Source organism: Heterocephalus glaber, unplaced genomic scaffold, assembly GCF_053883595.1.
Source record: "Heterocephalus glaber isolate CG9 unplaced genomic scaffold, H.glaber_assembly_v1.0 deba00000818, whole genome shotgun sequence".
In the NCBI taxonomy this organism is placed as follows: domain Eukaryota; kingdom Metazoa; phylum Chordata; class Mammalia; order Rodentia; family Bathyergidae; genus Heterocephalus; species Heterocephalus glaber.
In genome coordinates this window covers 18012408-18033798 of record NW_028258164.1, presented here as the reverse complement: position 1 = coordinate 18033798, position 21391 = coordinate 18012408, and the positions used below count along the sequence as shown (strand labels likewise).

Genomic DNA, 21391 nt, shown 5'->3' with positions numbered 1-21391 from the left:
ACTGCTCCTCTCTCATGGCATGCAGGCTGTCACCGCAGAGGCACGGGCCATGGCCAGAGTGCTTGAGTAACCACAGCACACACTTACGGTTTTTAGTGTAGACTTTGTACACCACATGGGTCCCTAAATTTGATCCTTGAACTGTATGGAGAAAATATTAGACCTTGTATGCATTTTACTGTTACAACTGCTAAAGTGCTTCGTCTGTACTTATGTTAGTGAGTAGTACATATATACTGGTAGTTTGTGAATATTAAATACAGTGGGTGCTGTGTGGAAGCCTTTGAGAGCAGGCAGGACTTCATGGAGCTGCAAGAGTTTCTGTCTTGGATCCTTTAGGCCCCCCACAGATGAGCCTGGGGGAGGTGGAGTTCTGTGTGCATGTGTGGACCTGTGCTTTAGCCGACAGCGCACAGCTCTCACCAGATGGTCCAAGGGTCCTTGGCTCTGAGGATCAGTGAAATGTCTGACTGGGGTCTCTGGGCTCAGACGCTTGTTTCAGTAAGATTGTTACTTGTGTACAGATAACTTGCTAGGTTCAATTAAATGCAATTTTATTTGAAAAATAAAATATACAAGTAGGTATCTGTTACTTTTAGCAAAGAAGGTTTGCTGGGCTTACTGCTGAGAAACTTCAGCCAGGATTGTTGCCATCATCTTAGAATGATGTTGCAAGTGCTGTGTAGTCTGCTGGTGTCTGGGTTTTAACCTTTCTTAAAAGGCATTTTATTCTACATTTCACCAACTATTTGTCTGTTAGAAATATTTTGGGACCGTCTTCAAGTTCGTCTGCGTCAATCCCTGGTCAGAGGGACTGCAGCATGTTCTCCTCACAGTCTGCACGGGGAGGCTCCCACTGTCTGTAACAGTCCTGGGGCACTTTAGGTGGGCAGTGGGGGTCCCTGGGGCAGAGTTGAGTGTCCAGTTCAAGCCAGCTGAAGCCATGAGATTGCATCAGAGGTGTTGGGGACATCAGCTGAGGTCTGCGATGGTGTTTATAGTGTCTTACCAGCGGTTCCTTGTAGCTCTCTGGAGTTGAATTTTGTATGGCCCCATGCAGCTTTGTAGTCTATTCCTCAAAGTCTCTTGCGACTCTCTTGTCCCTCACTCACCTGACCTCCTGAATGTTGGGATTTATTTACCTATCAGTGGTTAGGAAGATCTTCTTTCTTACCTATTCTTTCCAATGAGTATTGAACTGGGGACACAGGATCACTAAATAGAACAACTATTTAAACTGCTTTTAAATAAAAAAGATTTTTTTTTTTTTTTGGTACTGGGGATTGAACTCGGGTCCTTGCACCTGTGCAGCAGGTTGCGAAACCACTGAGCTAAATCCCCGGCCCTAAATAAAAAAGATTTTTAAAAATGTGTATGTTGAGTTTAATTGAAATGTATATATGGTGTAATTCCAGTGTAATTCCAGCTTGCCCTTTTACTTTACAAGTCTGTAGCATTAAATTCAGATTAAGTGTTTTGTATGGAAAGAAATGATTATATTTATTTATTCATTTATATAATAAATGTGGAGAATAAGATTTTGCTCTGGGGTGTTGGGATTATAAGAATGGAACAAAGTCATTGTTCTCACAGAACTTACGGGGGGTTGGGGAAGCAGGCAATAAGTAAGCCAAAAGGAATCAGGTCATGTGTGCTGTCAGAAACCTAACTTTCCACAAGCGATCTGGAAGGTGCAGCTGTCTGCAGAAGGGGACTCAGTCCTTCTTTCTAGGGTGACTCATGGGCAGCAAAGGGGTAGCAGGAGCATGGGCTCAGGTGGCCCCCTCATCAGGACTCTGATTTCCTGTGACCAGACACAGCCACCCTGCTCCAGTTGGCACAGTCACCCGTCCTCCCCAAGTGCCGCAAGCGGCCTGAATTCTGAGCCCGTATGACAGGGGTACTTGTGCCAGCCTCCTGTGGTCACTTGAACCTAGCTGGCACATATGTGACATAGGTCAGGGCTGGCTGGAGGTGGTCATGCCATAACAGTGACACATTGTAAACTGGGATCATTCATTAGAGCATCACAGAAGCAGAACTGAGGAAGGCTGCAGGATTTGATCTGATGAGTATATTGTTGTGTAACAAACTGATTTTCACTAAGGGCTCTTTTATTTATGTTTAACAGGAATCACTAGATTTGACCTACTTGGAGACTTCGGAAGGTTTAACTGGCTGGGCAATTTCTATATTGTCCTGTCCTACAATTTACTCTTTGCCATTGTGACAACATTGTGTCTGGTCAGAAAATTCACCTCTGCTGTACGAGAAGAACTTTTCAAGGCCCTAGGTAATCCTGAGGGTTATGGGTATTTCGCTGTCTTTCTGCTAATCAATGACTGCATTAAATTTTCAGTTAACACTAAGTCTTCATTCAGTTTCTAAATGTGTACAACCCGAGAAGTCAAATTTTTGACTACCACTCATATAGAGTCCTGTCATTGATTGTATTAAAACTGTTGTAAGCTGTGAATGCATTTTTCTTGCTTACTTCCACATGAATGCTAAACATTTCAAGTTTTATACCTTAGGGCTACCAGGACAATACAAGCTGTCTTGGTTTGCGGTATGTAATTTACCATAAAAGAAGGGAACATCAGTGATTTATTATTGAAAGCCCTGACATTAGCTTCATTTACATGAGTGACACAATTTAAATGCTTATGTATTCCTTGTGGTTTGAGCTGTTTCAAAAGACAACTTACTGATTGGTTCATTAGGGTTCAATATTCAGATAACGTAAACCATACAAGCAATAATCAAGCTTCTCAAGCGCCCAACCCTCCTCAGCCTTGGTGGGTGAAAGTGGGATTATTGGGAAGAAAAAAAATTCGCATTGTCAGCTTAGGCCGCATGCATTTTACTTTGACCGCACCTTGTGAGAGGCATGGCTGATTGGAGTATTGTCCTGGAAAGGAAAAGTTACATCTCCTTTCGACCAGGGCCCCAGAAAATTTCATACATTTTAATGCCTAGATTTTATAACACTGGCCATGTTAAAAGCTGCAGGATGATATAGGACTCTTCTTGGATGTCTAGAATAAGCCTTAATTTTCAAGCCGGTTGTAATGTCAGCAAAATGAGGCATCCATGATGTCAGATTGGCTCCACTCCATTCCCTGTGATGGCTGCAGTGAGCTTGGCACAGCCAGTGCTTGAATCTGGGAGCCTGGGGTCATGGCGCTGGGGAGCCATCATTAAAGGGGTAAATGGAACCTCGTACAGGCAGAGCTCCTGTATGCTGGGTCAGCTCTTTGACCATAGAAGCAATGCGATGACCAGGAGTGTATAAAACTATCTGATAGAGTTACTTTTCTTTCTGAATATTTTTCACTATCCTCTTGGGTGCTCTTTTGGGGTAATTTATGCACTGCAAAATTTCCTCTATAAGTATATGCAGTGTTTGAATGATTGGAGATCTTCAGCATGACTTCACTGAGAGTCATAATTTGATTATGAAATTTGCTATAGTCTTTCGTTTTATCTTTTACTGTATTCTTTTTGTCTCTTTTCTCTTCCTTCCTTTCTTGTCTCATCTCATCTCTTCTTTCTTCTCTCTCCCCTTCTTTCCTTCTTTAGTCCCCCCACCCAGCCACTGCTGCTGTGTCCATTGATTATAACAGTGTCCATGTCACAGAGTCCCTGGAACGTATCAGCCATGGTGATGGTAGTGATGGGTAGTTGTCTCTGGAGCTTTCTGCAGAAGAGGGACATTGTGGTTTTTCAGAATGCATTGCTTAGGCCGCACTCAAATTTGAGAAGTGAACCCAGTCTGTCTTCTGTCTTAAAAACATAATTCCATTTCAGGGCAGCCACTGACTATCTCCCTGACACTCTGTCTGTTCAGTGCCTTTTCTGACAACCCTGGTTTTAACATGTTCACGATGGGACTGTAATTCCTATGATTCACTGCTAGGCAGCTTGAGCCACTGGTGGTACATGTATGACTGTCCCACGCATGATTGCATCACTTGTACCACCAGTTGTATAAGCTGCCCAATAGGACAGTCTCTCATGCATGGTGGGAATGTGTTAGTGCTGTTTCCTACCCTCTGACAGCTGGCCACTCCTCTGGTCATTCAGTGATTTGGCCATTCCTTGGACCAGAACTGTTTTGGGGTTTTTTTTCCCTTCCCAAATGCCATAGAAAGATTCAGTTTTACTTTTTCTGTCATTAAGACATGCAGGTGACAGAATGTTTAAATTTTGGAGTGCTATGTTAAAGAGTGATATGAAACTGTCTGACAGAAAAATTACCACCTGGAGGGAAACAATCTTTTCCAACTTAGTTTTTGAGGTTTCAAAAAGGTCTGAGCCTCATGGAAATTATTTCTTCAAAATCTGCCCTAATACATAAGATGTGCTACTTATGTATTTGTATGTCACTGTGAATTCTTTTTTGTTAAAGTGCATGAAGCTTTAGTGCCACCTAAACTCTCCAGTGTTCTTCTGTCTTCCCTTCCTGTGAGGGCACACTGTTTCATGTAGTAGGTGTACCATGGAAATAAGTGGCGTATGATAGAGAGAAGTTCATGTAATAGAAAAAGGTAGTGATGTTTCTTTATTCTTAGGTGACTAAGTTATGAACTATTTTTATATTCAGTTTGTTCTTTTGCCATTTCTCTTTTTTGGTAATTTTACCATTGCTTTTTAAAAAAAAATTACATGCTTGATATTTTGGTATCTTTGCTTACATTTGCCTGGATGTACATATGTATGAGTGTCTTTTATACAAAAATGGGATCATATCTGTCTCAGGCTTGGGTCCCTGGGATGTGTACTTTGGGATGGGAATGCATTTGCCAGGAGGGGAGGGAGAGAGAAAATAGGAGGGACTAAGCAAGAAGAGGGCTTGTGCCTTGAAGCCTCCGCTGGCCCTATGGATGGTTACGGTGGCAAACCTCAGAGTTTTGCTGAGTTGGGAGAAGGCCCAGCACTGACATGTCTGCTGGCCCCTGGAGGCAGGCTGTCCTTGGAGGGGCACAATGACTTCCTGCCCAGCTGCTCCCTCCACTCAGGGCATCTGCATAGGAGCTGCCAGTGGGGAGAAGGAATCTTTAATTCCTAGATTGCATTTGGCCAGTACCTCCCAACTGCACATTCTGCTTGCCAGTCTGTTCTCCTTATCACTCAGCCCCTTCCCTGGCTACTTAGCAGCACTTCACTTCTCACCATTTCCTTAATTTTCCTGCAGGGCTTCATAAACTTCACTTATCCAATACTTCAAGGGATTCAGAAGCAACCAAACCATCTGCAAATGGGCATCAGAAAGCACTGTGAGACCCACAGTGGGCAAGCATTCTGCAAACAAGAGTCCGGAGAGGTCCAAACTCATGACATTCCCGCCTGCCAGATTTGTGGAACATTTTCACACTGACCTTGGTGCATGTTTAGGGCCTGGGCCTAGAAGTATCTTTTCATTATAATCTAAGAACTTGGCTATTGGTGATCTTGTTTTTTAAATTCAGCTTTCTGGTAAACCTTGTAGTTGCCAGTTCAGCATAGATTCCTGGAGACATATGGGAAAGCACACGCATCTATGGCTTGCATCAGTAAATACATCATCCTGATATGAAAGCCATGTTAGAAATGGCAAACTGTGAGACTTTCTGAAATCCATTCATTCCCATTATGTGTCTTACTTAGCATGGAGACACCTACCTACCTGAAAGGCTCCCTGGCGCAAAGGGAGGTTTCCAGGCCCTTCAGAGACTGCTTGTAGAGGCTGTCACTTCAGTAGCTGCACTGGAACTACAATAATTGCAAATTTATTTTTTATTTCCTTAAGAAAAACATAGTTTCCAGTTTAGATTACAGAATTTTCACTAGACTTTGAGCCAACGAGAAATACTAAGTCCTTTTCAACCCTGAGCTGTGGTGACAAGCCGCAGGAGCATTTTGTGTTTGCTCCAGGAAGCTCTGATGAGCACTGCATCATCACGCTGAGGGACAGCTGACTGTATGACTCAGTATTACCTCTTATAGCACAGTTACCGGTGTTGGGTACACTTGTAACTTAGACTTTGCCTTATAGGCTATGTGTATACTCACTTTTTTAAAGGATTCTTTTAAAAAATCACTTAATCCTCTGTGCTTCTGTGATGTTTATGAGAAATTTCAGTGCTGAATGGTAGAAACGCCTTCTTTCCTCACATTCTTCAGGCTTTGGTTACTTTTGTATACACCAATTTACGCCTCCGACTTATAAAAGTTACCAGCTCAACACCCAGAGTTTACAGAGTCGGCATTCTTGATGTGAGAATAGGTTTACACTGTAACATAATCTGATAATCATTCAGCTATTACATTGTAAATAATCATTGGGATGGTTTCTTGACTCTTAAGTCCACTGATAAAAAACCATTAGCATATGCTCTGCATTGTCACCCACTAGGATAGGATCCTGAGCACTGTGCATGCAAAAATACTAGGTCGGCCCCTTTGCACACAGTTCATAGTTCCGTGATCTGTACAAATAGGTATGTTCACATGCACCATGTGTATGGCAATAGGTTGTCTGTGTTCAGACAAAGGTAAAACAACATTTTTCTCAAATTGTTGAATTTAAAGGGTTTTTTGGGGGAGGAATTTATAAAAAATAGGCTGTATCTGTTGACATAAAAAATTTTCACATAGAACCAAACAATAAGAAAATCTAATCTGTACTGTATATATTTATAAATTCCATTGAGTATACTTCTCATTTATACGTCTGCATTTCCTTCTAAGTGTCTCATCTTTTGAAACTGCAGCTTAGCTTTAAAATAAGAGTGTTTACTTTTTGGTTCCAAGCGACACTCAGCACATGCCACCCGTCTAGTATTGGTGGATTTCTCAGTATAAGATCTATATGCTAGAAACTGAATAAAAAGTCACCTGCTTTGTAATTTCACTGTTAATTCTGTCTACATTAGTATTCATTGCAAGCTTTGATTTTTTACTGAATCTTGGAGTCCACACTTTGAGCAGACCAAGTCCAGGGGAGAACAGAAAGACACTCAGGAGTACACTAATATCACTTCTACATCAGTGTCAGGGCACATCCAGTGAAAGAGTTCCTGGGCATTTGTAAGATGTCTGAAAGTTTTCTAGTAAAATATTAAACTTTTCATTTGTCTATGTCTCAACAGTTTGTTCATTTCAAAGTTTCTTTCCTCCTAAGAACTTAGGCCAGGCTTGCATCAGTCAGCTTGTAAAGTGAGTTATAAACATTACACTTGTGCACACCATTACTGCTTTTGAAATAATGATGAGCATTGGGTGGAAGGATGGTTTCTCCTTGGGTCTAAAGTGCCCTTGATTGTTAGACATGCAGTCTGTTGTATTGTCACAGCTCTGAGAACCCATTCCTGGTCATATATGACACGCTGGACTCTTCCTTTGGGAGAGTGTCTCCAAATGCAGGTGCTGTACTGTCCATATGCTGGGCTGTTTGTACAAAAACTACAGAAGTGGCTGACAGCAGACTGAGTTCTGGTGAGGACAGTCACTCCTGGGGCCTTGGCTCTGCTGCAGTTGTTGTGCACCAGAGAAGGAGAAGGCAGGTAGAAGGTGGGAGACAGAGCTCCAAATACAGTCACATTACGGAACTGCTGTTTTGCTTCTTGATGTGTGAGGTCCACCAGTGACTACATAGCGCTCTGTTCTCTCTCATCATGAGTGTCCATTGTAAAGGGGCACCAGGAACTATAGTGACACAGTTCATTGGGGAGATTCAGTGGATTTTTTAAAACATGAATTGGTTCTGCGATATTTAAATAAATTATTTTACAGTTACAAATTTTATAGATTATAACATTTGTATTGATTTTTACTGATTTTCCAGGATATTTCTGAGGCTCAGTATTTATGTGGCTTTATGTAGCTTCTGTGTAAAAACAGATCTGCTCCCCTTAGAGTTTATGTGAGTGTGTGCATCCAGGCACTGTTAGCCCCTCACACTGCTGTGCTGCGGGGCTGCTCTGTGGGGGAGGATGCAGCCTTGCACTGTCCCCACACACCTCAGAGGCAGGTGTGTACCTGCTCACAACTGCCTCACCTTGCCCGCTGTGGGCCATCGCTGCGCAAAGGACCACAAAGCCACCTGCCAGAGGCACGGGTCCCCATCGTTCACAGCCTCTTGTGTGCTTGCTTGTGGTTAGCACAATGTTGAATGTAAACAGGCAGAACTATTAAGATTTTTAGAAAGGTGAATGTAAATGCAGTCCTACTATTTAGACCTTAAAAAACTGGTATAATGTTATTTTAAAAAACGATGTTTGAACACACTGGTAAATTATTTTTATGAGTTGTTTTGTTTACCATTGTTAGTCCTGTTTATTTGTATGAGATACTTCTAGTGCTACTTTTAAAATATCGTAGCAATTAAAATTTTGCAAAAAGTAATTTAATATATGGCTTATAAATATATATGTTTTTATGAATATCATCACATCCCCATAGCCTGCAAATGTGGCTGCACGTGTGCTGGGTTCAGTTCCCAGCACTGAAAAAAAAATCATTACAAGTTAGGGATTTAGGACAGTGGTGCCACTGCCTGCCTCACAAGCTCAAGGTCATGAGTTCAATCCCCAGTACCAAAAAAACCAAAACCAAAAAATCATTATGGCTAAAACTTAAGGGTATTATAGGCTATTTCCTTTCAGTTTTGTTTTGGTTTTTGAGATAGGGTCTCACTGTGTAGTTCAGGTTGGATTTAAACTCACAGCAGCCCTTCTGCCTCAGCCTTCCAAGTGCTAGAATTACAGGCATGTGCCACCACACCTGGCCCATTTCAGTTTTATAAAGGGCAGTAATTTTGGTGAATGTTGAATAGAGGGAGAAGTGGGTATTTTTTACTTTTTGTCATGAGATTACTAGTTGATAAATTTCTTTGCAACCCAAAATATAGCCTCCATATTTGGAAGCATGCATTTTACTTTACATATTTAATTATTCAAACCATTTAGATGTTTTATTTTTCTAATTTCTTCCATAGAAGGACTGAGTAGCTCCTGCTTGGTTGAGGAGCCTGTCCTAGAGCTCTGTGGAGACTGAATGCTGTTACCAGCACCTTGTTAACGTGCTGCAGGGCGCACAGGCTGCTGTGGATACTGGCAGCCCCACATGTTTTGTCCACAGTAACGCATACGCTTAGTAACTCAGTTCAAACACACAGACCAACAAAGACTGAATAAAACAGTACACATTTTTACTATGTGTGATGCATGCTGGCATTTTCTGTTGTTTTATTGTTAGTTTTTAAATACTAGATCAGACCCCTAAATTATTTCCTGACCAACTTGGTGGATGCTAAATTTGTTTGAAAAACAACTGGAATCTGCTTTGAAAGAGGAACTGATATGATGACCATTTTTGGTTTTTATTTTTTTTGGCCTTTGAATATTGCTTAGGTAAATTCATTGCAACAAAAGTGTTTATGTAAATTACTTGTTGCACTACAGGAAATGTAATTAAAATCAGAAGAAATTGTGAGAGCACTCAGATAATGATTGTAAAATTTTAGAGCTAAATGGTTGATCCACATGTCTTTACAGGTGGTCACTCAGGTAAGGAATGAAACTATTTAACTGCCAATTCAGGGTAATTCAATTAGGAACGCTGTGTTTTGAAGGTTAAATATAATCAGACTGGAAATTCAGTTATTCTCGGGTACATCTTTGATGTTGTACCCAGGAGGTAGACAGTGACAAGCAGGGCAGCGGCCGTGCTGTGTCTGAGTGGCTGCTGAGGATTAAGACACAGCCAGGCTGGTATCCGGATGCAGGGAGCTGCCAGAGGGGAAGAGCTTTGTCCTTGTCAGGAGGTTCTGTGAATGCTGTCACTCGTGCTCTCAGGAATGCCACTTTAGTCGGGGGCAGTGTTGTCACCACAGCTGTTCGTACTGATTCTGCAGCTGCTCTTCCGTTGTGTGTTGAAGCCCTCCAGGAGTGCTGCTGGTGCCAGCCTGGCTGCCTCCCAGTGGCATCCCCTGGGAGCCCCTGGTCCTTGGTCTCCTAGCCTGGTGCTGGTGCAGTCTGAAGAGTGACATATTCTGTCCTTTGGGTTAGTCCCCACTGTGGACTTTGGAATGGGGCTGGTGGACAGGAGCATGGGGCGGGGACATGCATGCTCTTTCCTCACGTGTGGTCAGCCTCAGGACCACCCTGTGAAGAGGAGCCACACCCCTCTGCCTTATAGGTGAGGAACACAGCTCAGAAGGCTGAAGATGCTGTCTGAGGTCACGTGATCATGAGCTGAGTAACTGGATGGCTGTGCAGACTGGTATGATTCTGTCTCACCCTTTCTGCTGTCTGCTGTCTGGTTTCTTTTTTTCCTTTTTTATATGTATATATTTGTGATACATAAAACCATTCATCATGGGGGAATTGGTGCATATACATATATCATCTTCATCCTCTACTTCCCTTCCACTCCCTCTCATCTCTAGTCTCTTGTTCATATTCTGAGATGCCACACAAGGATCTGCCAACATCTCTTTCCTACTGCCATTTGTGCAGTGGGCCTGAGAGTGTGCTGGCCCCAGCTCACCTGTCTTTAGGTCTTGTACACTCCAGGGAACCTCCTCCTCCTCCTCTCTCGTTTAAATGCAGCCAACACTTCTTACAGATAAGTAATGTCTTGAGATGTGATTCTGAAATGACCCTAATCTTATGTATATAGCCTGCAAGAGGGGCTCATTGCTTTAAACAGCTGCAATGCCTAATACTGGCACTGCCTTGCACCAGGTATTGTCAGCAGCACTCTGACAGAGTGCGTATGTGCATTCATGTGAATATGTTACCTGTTCGAGACAGCTCTGGAAGCAGGTCCTGTTCTGCACTTTGCAGAGGAGTTGCTTAGTAGTTGTGGGCTGTGAACAGGTGGCACTTGCCTTCACCCAGGAGTCCTCTTCAGACATGGCCCAGCCTTGTCCAAGAACAGGTGTCTGTGCTTCCTTCAAGAACCAAACAAAGGTTCTAAAAGACCCAAAACATGTTTCAGAACTATTGCCTGTATCTTAGGTGGTGGCTGCCGAGGGTAGGGAACGAGTTAGAGGCCCATGGGAGATGTCCTGCCTGACAGTGCAACTCCTGTACTGTGGGAGGAGAGCTTCCGAAGCCAGGGCTTCACAGGTGTCTGCCTCACAGGTGTTGGCCTCACAGGTGTCGGCCTCTCAGGTGTTGCAGGTTGCATCCTCTGCTCTGGGGAGGCTCTGACAGGTGCCTCGAGCTCCTGCTGCCGGCTGGTTGAGAGTACAGTGTGGACCTGCCGGACCCAGCTGAGGAGGTCTTGGCCAGGCATGGGACCAGCTTCCCCAGCATTGCTTCATTAGGCTCTTGTGTGCAGTGTGGGTAGCACCTGGGGTTGTGTGATCATTGTGACTGCACCATAATTAACAGGACCTTTGGCCTGTGTGCAGTCAGTACCTTCCAAGCCAGGGCCAGGCGGCCACATGTAGTTGCTACTTTAAATTGTCTATTTAAATGTTCTCCTCTAGTAACAGTTTTTGATAATGTCAAAGTTAGCTACAGCAGATCCTCTAAAGGACAAAAGCAAGCTTAAGACATTTGTAACAGTAGTGTTGTGTGGAAATGAGAGGCTGATCCCTTAGGACTCACACAGCATGTCTAGTTCACATGAGACTTCAGAAGGAGTCCTCACTTGCCCTTATGGAAATATTTCATTTGTTGTAATTTCCTAAAATCATAGTTTCTTAAATTACAGCGAGGATTTTGGATTGATGTTAAAAGCTTGGAACAATCTTGAGTCTCAATTTGACATCTTCATCATGTCTTGTTTGGTTAAGCTTGAAGTCTAGATGTGTCAAACATTTAATTACAGCTTTCTTATGTGGCTTTGTCCTTGAAATATCAACCAAGTCCAACCCTACAAAAGGCAATAATACTGGCTCATTAAAATGTTTCCCTTGATTTGTCTAATTAAATTCTTAAATTTCAGTGTTTAGATGTGTGCTATAATTCCATGTGGCCTCTCTGGCAAGCTGCAGTCCCCACAGGATAATGTTTCCTGTGTGTGTGAGACCTCCTTGTCCACAGTCTCTCTCCATACCAGGGGGTGCAGGTTTTTCCTACCCCTAATTACTGTGTCATACTCCATGTGTGTGTGTTCAGGATGTCAGCCAGCTCCTCAGTCATGTGGCCAGCTTGTTTCTAGTTCCTAACGACTGTACACAGACCCATGGCTGTCTGCGTGCATCTCAGCACACTGTTCTACTGTCCCCTAGAATTAATCCTGCAAGTGGAAGGTCGGATTTAGGGATGAATACCAGCTCGTTCCCAGGTCAGTGGCCTCGGAAGATGTGTCTTGTCACTGACGCTGGTCCTCACCAGTGTTTTTTCGCACTGCTGGCCACCAGATAGGCAAATATTTAATTGCTTTCCTTTGTATTTTTAATAACTTATTTATAGAGGGGCATTTTTCTTATTTTAGCAGCTGTTGATATTTCTGCTCTTGTGAATTGTCATTAACCATACTTTTTTTGGTATTTCATAATTTATTGTTTTATTAAAAACTTTTATAGATATTAACTATCTCTGGTGTGTTGTAAATATTTTCCCTGGTTATTCGTTTTTAAAAAAACTTGTTCACAATATTTTTTTCCATATGGAAACTTTAAATTTTTATGTCAAAAATTTGCATTTTTCGTGCATTTCTTGGTTTTATACTTTGGCCTTTCTCAACTCAGTATTCAAAAAAATTTACCCATTTTTGCTCCTGACCACTTTGAAATGTAATCACATATGAAATTCACTCTTCTAAACTGTGTAATTAATTGCATTAAGTATCTTCGTGGGGTTGCCAGCCATTACCCATCTAATGATGAGAATATTCTCATCAGCCCAGATTACTTTCATAGCACCTCACTGCTCCATCTGGATGTCATCTTGTAAAGGAGATGGCCACCTCTACACCACTGTTCTCTCCCACGTCCCTCGCTGGAGAGGCGGTGACTGGACCCAGTCTACCTGTGGGCGGAGCACCCTTCCCACCCTGGCCTCGCTGCTTGGAACCAGGTCTGCTCCTCATCTGGCCCCTCAGACTTGAGGCATGTCCTCATCATCACCAGTGGCAGGGAGGAGAGGATGAGCAGGTCCCTGTGCCGTTCTGCTAACATCCCCACTGGACAGGGACGGCCTTGCTGAACTGAGGGGGTAGCACCATGGGCTGAGGAAATGGGACCCATGAATTGCACTGGCATGAAGGTCCTTTAAAGTTTTCTTTGTGCTGTGTGGTCAGTTTTATTTTTTTGGTACTGGGGATCCAACTCAGGACCTTGTGCTTGCAAGGCAGGTGCGGCGCCACTGAACTAAATCCCCGGCCATGTGATCAATTTTTATAAGGATCTCTGGGCCCTTAAAAAGCAGACCCCATATCTCTTAATATTCAGACCCCATATTTCTTAGCTTTTTCAACTCACAAATATTCATAGCATCTTTATTCATAATAGTCAAAATGTATAAGTGGTTCAAATGTCCACCTCTAGAAGTATGGGTAAACACACTGGGGAATGTACATACCATGGAACAGTATTATACTTAGAACTTTTATTTCTCAATTTGTTCATGGTTTGACAAATGAATCCCAAATTATTTTTGCTCTTCTCATAGCAACCCTCTTTTTGATCCAAGCACTGTACAGCTGTACATAAAGATTCAAGACAGTTAGGCACTCATTGTGGATTGTAACCTTAATTGTCAGGAAACACCTCCCATCCCACAGGCTCTAGGTGTTCTCTTCCTTGACTTGATACGGTTTTCTAAGTGCTTCCAACCCAGGGTATGCCAGGAACACAGTGATGAGTGTCAAAGACAAAAGGAATGTGAGAAGAAGGCCCCGGGAGAATTTATTTCCTCTTGCCACTTGGACAGGTGTCTGCTACCTGTTAAATGGGGAGGGGTTAGTCCACCACCGTGGCCACTGACCCTGACCAAGAGGCAAGCAAGGCAGGGTGCCCTGTCCTCCCAGCCCCACTTTGTATGCTTCTGTCTCGGACAGGTGCTCCAGCATTCCAGACAGAGGCCACTAAGGCTGTGGCGTGACTATATCCCTAGCCTGAGAGTAGTATCAGCAGAGTGTCTGGGAAGCAGCCACCACTGAAGCCATCAGTGGCCCTGCCACAAAGCTGCTTTTCCATAAGACAATCACCTGGCTTTTCACTGTCACAAGCTGCTTGAGACTCATCCGTCAGTACTCATGGGATTTTATGCTGCCTTCATCCCTCATAAAGCCCTATGACCAATGCCAGACTTTGTCCCCACTGACTTTCCTGAGCACCTGTTGCCTGAAATGAGGCGCTAATTCCTATGCCACTGAAGGACCTGGTTGCCAAGAACAGAAGTGGATTCTTCCCCCTGAACAGGAGAGGCACTGTTGGAAGGATATGCGATGCTCACAGACTCAGTGGGATGCCCAGGGATGACTAGTGGGTTGGTCCCAGACATGGCCTCTACTGGACCTGTATATGTCTGGGTGCTCCCTGCAGACTGAGGGCTGGGCATTATAGCAAGACACCCAGACCTTCACCACATGCCTGTGCTCTGCCTGCTTCAGTTGGCAGGTGTACATCTGCTGCTTGGGCCTTCTGAATGGAAACTGGGTTTGGGGATGCCACTACCCTCTGCTAATTGTTTAAAATGGCAGTCTTCAACCTTTTCTGGCACCAGGGACCAGTTTCGTGGAAGACAGTTTTTCCATGGATGCGGGAGGAGGGATGGTTTCAGGATGATTCAAGTACATTACATTTATTGTTCACTTTATGCGCAATTATACAGTTCACATAATGCAGGATCAGTGAGAGATCTGAACTTGTTTTCCTACAACTAGATGGTGCCATCTGGGGGTGATGGGAGACAGTGACACCTGAAGTGTGTTGCTTATGTTCAGTTTATTCTGTAATCTCATTTTGGCTGCTATCACTGCAGAAAACCCTGCTTCAGGATAGGAAGTTGGAAGTGGAAACAGGCTTTCCAACGATTTTGTGGTAATCTCAGGGTATTCTGCCTTGACTTTAATCTAGAATTATGGAGAGTTGAAGTTGTCTTAGACATACTTTTAAGGCCACTGTCATTTGTGATCTCAAGAAGTTGGTCCTCTTCCAGAACAGAGACAATTCACCTGGCTTATTCCTTCTAGGTTTGGGAGTCTTCTCTGTTTGGGAAGCAATGCTTAAAGTCTTTAAAGCTGAAATAGGTGATCAGGCATCAGCTGGAAGAAAGAAGGCCCTGGCTTAGTCTCTTTCAAAATCTTTGCCAATGTTTCAAACATGTTGAAAGTCCCAGTGTTGACCTGTTGCCACCTTAAGTACTGTTTGGCTTTGCGTGCAGCCATTTTATCTGCAGATGTGAGCGTGGATTGTGTTTCCCCCTGAAAGGAGATTGAGTTTATCGAGAAGGTTGAATATGACACAGGCAAGTTTTGGGACCCATTCTGTGTCACTGAAATGTGCTGCCAATGTTGACTACTTTTTAAAGAAGAAATCTCTGGAGTGGCTCTTGTAACTCAGAAACAATGGTCAGTGGTCTACTTTTAGAAAGCCATCTCACTTCTGTACATGAGAAGATGTACTTGCTCTGCATCCAACTCTCAACGGAGCTGTGTGAACAGACATGAATTAAGGGCATGTGCTTTAATGTGGTTGACTTTTTTTTTTTTGGACTGGGGATCGAACTTGGGATCTTGTCCTTGCGAGGCCGGTGGCAGAACCACTGAGCTAAATCCCTGGCCCTGATAATTTCAATGACATCCTACAAAATGTCCAGGTGACATTTTTTCAGCTGACCAGGATTTCTTTATGGATGACACAGGGCAGACTTACATTCAGAAGTGACCTCTTTGACCTGAGAAGTGAAACCAGAGGGCTGTCCAGTCTTGGCAGCCAGTCTGTCCATGTGTATAGACACAATTCAGTTTTCCTGAGATGTAATTATTTAAAGATGTGAATAGTTCTGTAGCTCTGGTGTTGTAACAAAGTGCATATAACATCCTCAAGCACATCCTCCTAAAAATATATTGCACAAAAACATGCACTATTGCCTTATCATCATCCATAGACTTGTCAACCTGGATCGCTTACCACTGTGACTCATTTATCCTCTTAACAATTGTGCCTCAATATTCTCCACTGTTTCATCAATTTGTCTAGTTATAGTGCTAGAGGCACATGTGCCATCTCTCCTAAAAGTTCATGAAAAATAACCTTAGCAGCAGGCAGGACCAACTCTTCATCTATAGTAAAGGACTTCTTACCTTTAGCAATACCATTGGTTACTAAGAATGATGCACTCAGTGCAGATACATTTGATGAAGTGGTGGCCTTCAATAATTTCTCCTGTTTCTCATGTTCATGTTTTTCTTTTTAATCTCCAAAGACTTGTCTTTTAATGCAAGGTGCTTGGTCTCCATGTGGCAAAGTAGTTTTGAAGTTTTATGGCTTCATTGCATAGCCAGTGGCTACACACTATACAAAGTGGGCTTGGGGAATGTGAGTCACCTGTGGCAATGACCCTGTAATTTGAGTGAGTCTCTTGGTGTTATTGTAATGGTATACAGACCTCATCATTAAAAAGTTTGAGCTCATCCTAACAGGGATATTTATTCATAAATTTTATGTATATAGAGGAAGCATACTACTTCCATATTTGACTAAACCAGAGTATTATTTTAAAAGGGTAAGATAAAAAATAAATAGAAACAGGGATTTTAACACTCCTCACATTGCATAGGGTCTGTGCTCCTACTTGGTACCTGCTTTCCTGGACTCTTGGACGTGTGTTGTTTCCCTACATGAGCACCACTTCGTGGTGTACACCTTGCATGTGCTCTTCCCAAGAAGGTGAGCAGATTTTCTGGTGGCTCAGAAGGCAAAGCAGAGCTTGAGCAGCAAAGCACAAACAGCTAGAGCTTGTAGTGTAGATCTCCCAGCCTCCCTCCCTCTACCCTGTCAAGGACTGGAAGGGACTTATCTGTCTGGTCTGTGGAGGTAATCTCACCAATGCAGCTGTACTTGTTACTGTGCATAACAGCCACTAGAGTTGGTTCATGAATCAAAAATATTCCAAGAAATGATATTTGTATTGTTTGTAGACTTTTTCTTGTGATCATTCCCTAAATAATATAGTATAAAAATGATTTATACATTGTGTTAGGTATTATAAGTAATCTGGGGATGATTTAAAGTTAGGATTGTGTAGGTTGTATGCAAATGTCATACATACATGGGGCTTGAGCATGTGGAGATTTTAGTATTTCCGGGGGGCCCTGGAAACAACCCCTTTAGGATGGATGCACTAGAAAATCAGGGTCAGAAACCACCTGATCAAGGGATTTCTACTACCGTCTACAACAGTCTATTGCTTCATTAAAGTCTGATTTGTCATTTTCTGATGTTGAATAGCACAGAAATTTTTTTTAATTTCCTGGATTTGAAGTACTCAACTACAACAGGAATCTATCATGCAGAAGGAAAGTGATTATGCAAACTAAGTATGAGGGCCAGCAGAGGCTGTGAGACTCCTACTAATGGAAAACATCTGGAACATGTTCAGAATGTTTCAGCTTCCTAGCCTGTTGGCCAGACACTAGCTATATTTTCTTCTTTTTTTTTTTTTGGTATTGGGGATCAAACTCAGGACCTTGAACTTGCAAGGCAGATGTCAGAACCACTGAGCTAAATCCCCCGGCCCACTTGCTATATTTTCAGTAACACCACTCCTCCTATTAAGTGATTAAACTCATGACTCTGAAACTTGTTTTTGTTTTTTTATACACATAGACTAATGACTAAAACTAGATAGGTTGGTTTTCAGCTTTTAAAATATGGTTCCATTTCCTATATACGATATACTTGCTGAGACACGTTTCTCTGGAGAACAGAACACAGGTGGGACTTAACTCCAAACCCACACAGTTCATCCAAAATTCAGGTAAGCTTTTTCCCTCAGAATTATGCCAGTTTTCCTGAGCATAAATTCAACACTCAAGGATTTTCTTTTGATAGCAGGCACGGCAGAGAGGACAGGTGTGGAGAGGACAGCTGTCTCCCTGCGAGAACTCCTCCAAAGCCAGGAGACAGGTGTGGTGGAACAGATGTGCACAGGACAGCAGGACTGTGGCTCTGGGATGCCGGCTGTTCCCCTGCAGCCAGAGTGGGGTCAGGCAGATGGAGCACTCGGAGATCTCACGGTGAGCAGCCTGTGGCACAGGGCAGACACACGTTTAGGGGGAGGTGACAAGTGCCTTCCTGCTAGAGAACACTCAAATGTGAATGACAACTGTGTCAGGAGGCTGGCTCTTCTGAGTTCACACTGTTAAAATAACATCAGTCACACACATGCAGGCACACAGTTACTCCTACAAACATAGAAAGGGATAGTAATTCACCTTGATAAGCAGTTTTAAAACAAAAATACTTTCTAATATGCTGAGCACTAATAATATAACACATACTTTCTTGTAATTAAACAACAAACTGGAAATTTTCAAAATACTTGGCTATGTAATGTTAAACTTCCTCTGTAAATTTCCCTAATATGATGTCTTAAATTTTCCCTCGGTTTGGCTTTGAGTCCTGAGTTTTTCTCCTTCCTTCCATGCTGCTGCATGTGCAAGAGGCAGGCAGGCCAGTCGCAGGGAACTTCCTCCAGGAAGGTGCTGGGCATGGTCTCTTCCCTCAGGTCTTCTCATTGTTCATAAAGCACCCTTTAGCCAGAATCCCACCATTTCAACTTGAAGGGACCTTAGCGGTCATCTCTCCTCACAGTAAAAGCACAGGGGCTATAAACTGAGCAGGTGCAGCCAGGGCAGGACCCCCTTTGCCCAGTAGTTCCCCTTGGCCTCCCTCACAGACCCAGTGGCTGCCGCCCATTTGGTGGGCAGTGGGTGATGGATAGATTAAACCACCAGTCCAAAGCCTACCTGCACTTGGATTTTCTCCCAGTCTTCGTCTGTGAGCTCATGGCCACACTTTTCATCCAACTGCTGACGAATGCTTCGATTTATGGCCAGGCAGTGGTCAATTTCTGCAAAGAGTTCTTCTACGTTGGTGTTGTAGGAACACAGTATGCAGTGACTGATCTCTAGGAACTGAGAAGGGCAGAGGAGGAGCCAGGCTTAGCCACCAGGTAGGGTGCTCTGGGAGAGTGAAAGGGGAAGGGGATACTTTCTGAGGCCTGAGCATGTGTCTTCCTAACTTTCCTCAAGTCTCTGTCTCTGAGTGATGTTTGTTTAGAGAAACTGACATACGGTTATTAACTTAGTGACTAGGTTGAGAACGTGTTACCTCCAGGTGCGCACCTGGGCTTTGTAAATTCTCTGAGGCAACCACACTGTCCCAAGGGTCCCTGAGGATGCCTCAGGACCTGTGGCGAGCCCCAGTTTCTGTTCAGAGGTCACCTCTGCTGTCCCCCTTATTATCTAACAACCCTGTTCTCCACTTCACTTTCAGCCCCTCCCACTGTTTCCTTGTGGCACTACTGCTTGCAGTGTATGATATTTAACAAAACATTCATCTTCTCTCCCTGCTCTATGCAGGTGGTGCACCTGCTACAGACAGCAGCCTCTGAGCACAGTCCATGTGCATCTGGCAATGAGGAGATGCAGGACTGGCTGTTCTCACATGATGCTGAGGGCAGAGCTCACACTTGGCAGCCCAGGCCCTTCGTTAACCCCTCACCTGTCAGCCCGTGAAAGCAGTTTAGGTGTCCTTTTCATGCTGCTGCTCAGTTTAATTTAATTTATATTGTAGTACCATTTAGCCTGCCTCACAGAATGATATCATTTTCACACGTACTAACAACTCATACTTTCTTCCTTAATTTAAAAGAAATTAAAAGCACTTTTAAATAAGAAAAATAATTCCCTTCATATGTAATGTAATAAAATGTTTTATTCAATCTAAATTAAATGATTTTAACTTCATCACTTCTAGGCATTGCATGGTGAATGACCAAAGGATGAAACAATTTCTTTAGGGGCTAGTTGTTAAAATAGTTTGGGAATTGCTGACCTACTATTGAACATGTGCTGTACCAGCCCTGAAGATCAAAGACCACAAACACTCATTCCTTTAATGTTCCAATTTAGCAGGAAAGCCAGCACTGATGATCTTAGGTGTTGCTGCTGTAGCAGGAGGGTTGGAATATGCAGGCTCCTGGGAGGGGACACAGGAAGCACCAGAGAATAGGGAAGAGGACAGTGTGCAGTGTGACATGAGTGAGGACCCTCAGCAGAGCCTGGGCTGCATCAGCTTTTCCCTGACCATCACTCACCTGTTGTTTGTGTTCCTTCTCAACACTTCGTGTAATTTGCTTGATCAAAAACGTCCCATGACCTCTTAATGGAGACCACCAACCTTTCCTTCCATTCTTTTCAGCAAGTGATCTGGTCAACTCGCTTCCTTGGTTCTGTTAATAATTTCTATTTTTCTGTTTCCTTCATTCATATGAATGACTATGGGAAATTCTACCCAGGCTCTCACATATACTTCTGCCCCCCACCTGCTGGCTTTTGTTATCTTTTTTGTGTGTATTTCTTATCTCCTCAAATGAGTGCCTTAGATTTGGGGAAGCACCTGAGTCCTCTTTGTAAGGCCGTTAGCATTCAATAAAAATTTAGGTTTGCAATAGATTAGAAATAAGGACAAATATATGCCTCAAATGTACATATTTGAAAGTAGTGTAGTAGAAATTCCTTCTTAGAGGAGGGAAAGAAAAAAGGGCGTGCTTGTCTAGAATCATTTTGAAGTTACTTCCAAAATTCAGTAAAGTATCAGTGTCAGCTTATGATCATAACATTGATGTTAACTTACTAAATATAGTGAAAATCCTTCAGTATGTATTTATGGTATGCTATCTCTCAAAGTGAACATCATATGACTGTTCTTGTTCTTGTAAATCTAAGTATTCCAAAGTCACAAGAGTAATGTTTTGGGGCGAGGAGCCAGTGCAGTGTGTGCTTAGCATGTTGAGGCTCTTAGCATGTCTGATACTCAGCACCAAAAAAGTATTTTAAAATCAACATATATTGACTACCGATTGTAGTTAGTTCCAAACAATTTCCCAAGTGCAGCTACTATTAAATATTTCTGAAATGTCAAATTCTTCTGTGTTGAAGGTTCTGTTTTCCTTTATTCCTTCCCTTACTTTTTATGTGGGTTTGTTGACCTTAGTAGTTGAAAAGACAAGAAGTGTCCAAAAATATTGACAACTGAGTTCTAGTTTTTAAAGTCATGGTTAATATAATGAATTCTATATAAACAGGTAAAACATAAAAATGTTCAGTTTAAAAAAGAATAAATGTCTTAATACATTTTTTAAGTCTCATATTTCAGATATTTGATAAATTAGGTAACTAAGGGTTTGGGTCATTGTTATGTAAAGCAATTACAGGT

The 21391-nt window shown here is 42.8% G+C and overlaps 2 protein-coding genes across 10 annotated transcripts in view; one reads left to right on the top strand and one right to left on the bottom strand.

Annotated features, from left to right (window-relative positions):
- Lmbr1 (limb development membrane protein 1) overlaps nt 1–7125 on the top strand; it is a 149679-nt gene extending 142554 nt beyond the window's left edge. For all 3 annotated transcript variants that reach the window (XM_087207839.1, XM_087207840.1, XM_004860331.3), the window contains 2 exons: nt 2132–2293; nt 5198–7125. In XM_087207839.1, the coding sequence (XP_087063965.1) occupies nt 2132–2293; nt 5198–5283 (248 nt within the window). In that variant the 3' untranslated portion in view covers nt 5284–7125. The remainder of the gene's footprint in view (nt 1–2131; nt 2294–5197) is intronic.
- Nucleotides 7126–13426: 6301 nt separating this feature from the next.
- The window catches only part of Rnf32 (ring finger protein 32), a 34970-nt gene continuing 27005 nt past the window's right edge, over nt 13427–21391 (bottom strand). For all 7 annotated transcript variants that reach the window (XM_021240891.2, XM_087207841.1, XM_087207842.1 and 4 more), the window contains 2 exons: nt 18919–19086; nt 13427–18195 (listed from right to left, as the gene is read on the bottom strand). In XM_021240891.2, the coding sequence (XP_021096550.1) occupies nt 17974–18195; nt 18919–19086 (390 nt within the window). In that variant the 3' untranslated portion in view covers nt 13427–17973. The remainder of the gene's footprint in view (nt 18196–18918; nt 19087–21391) is intronic.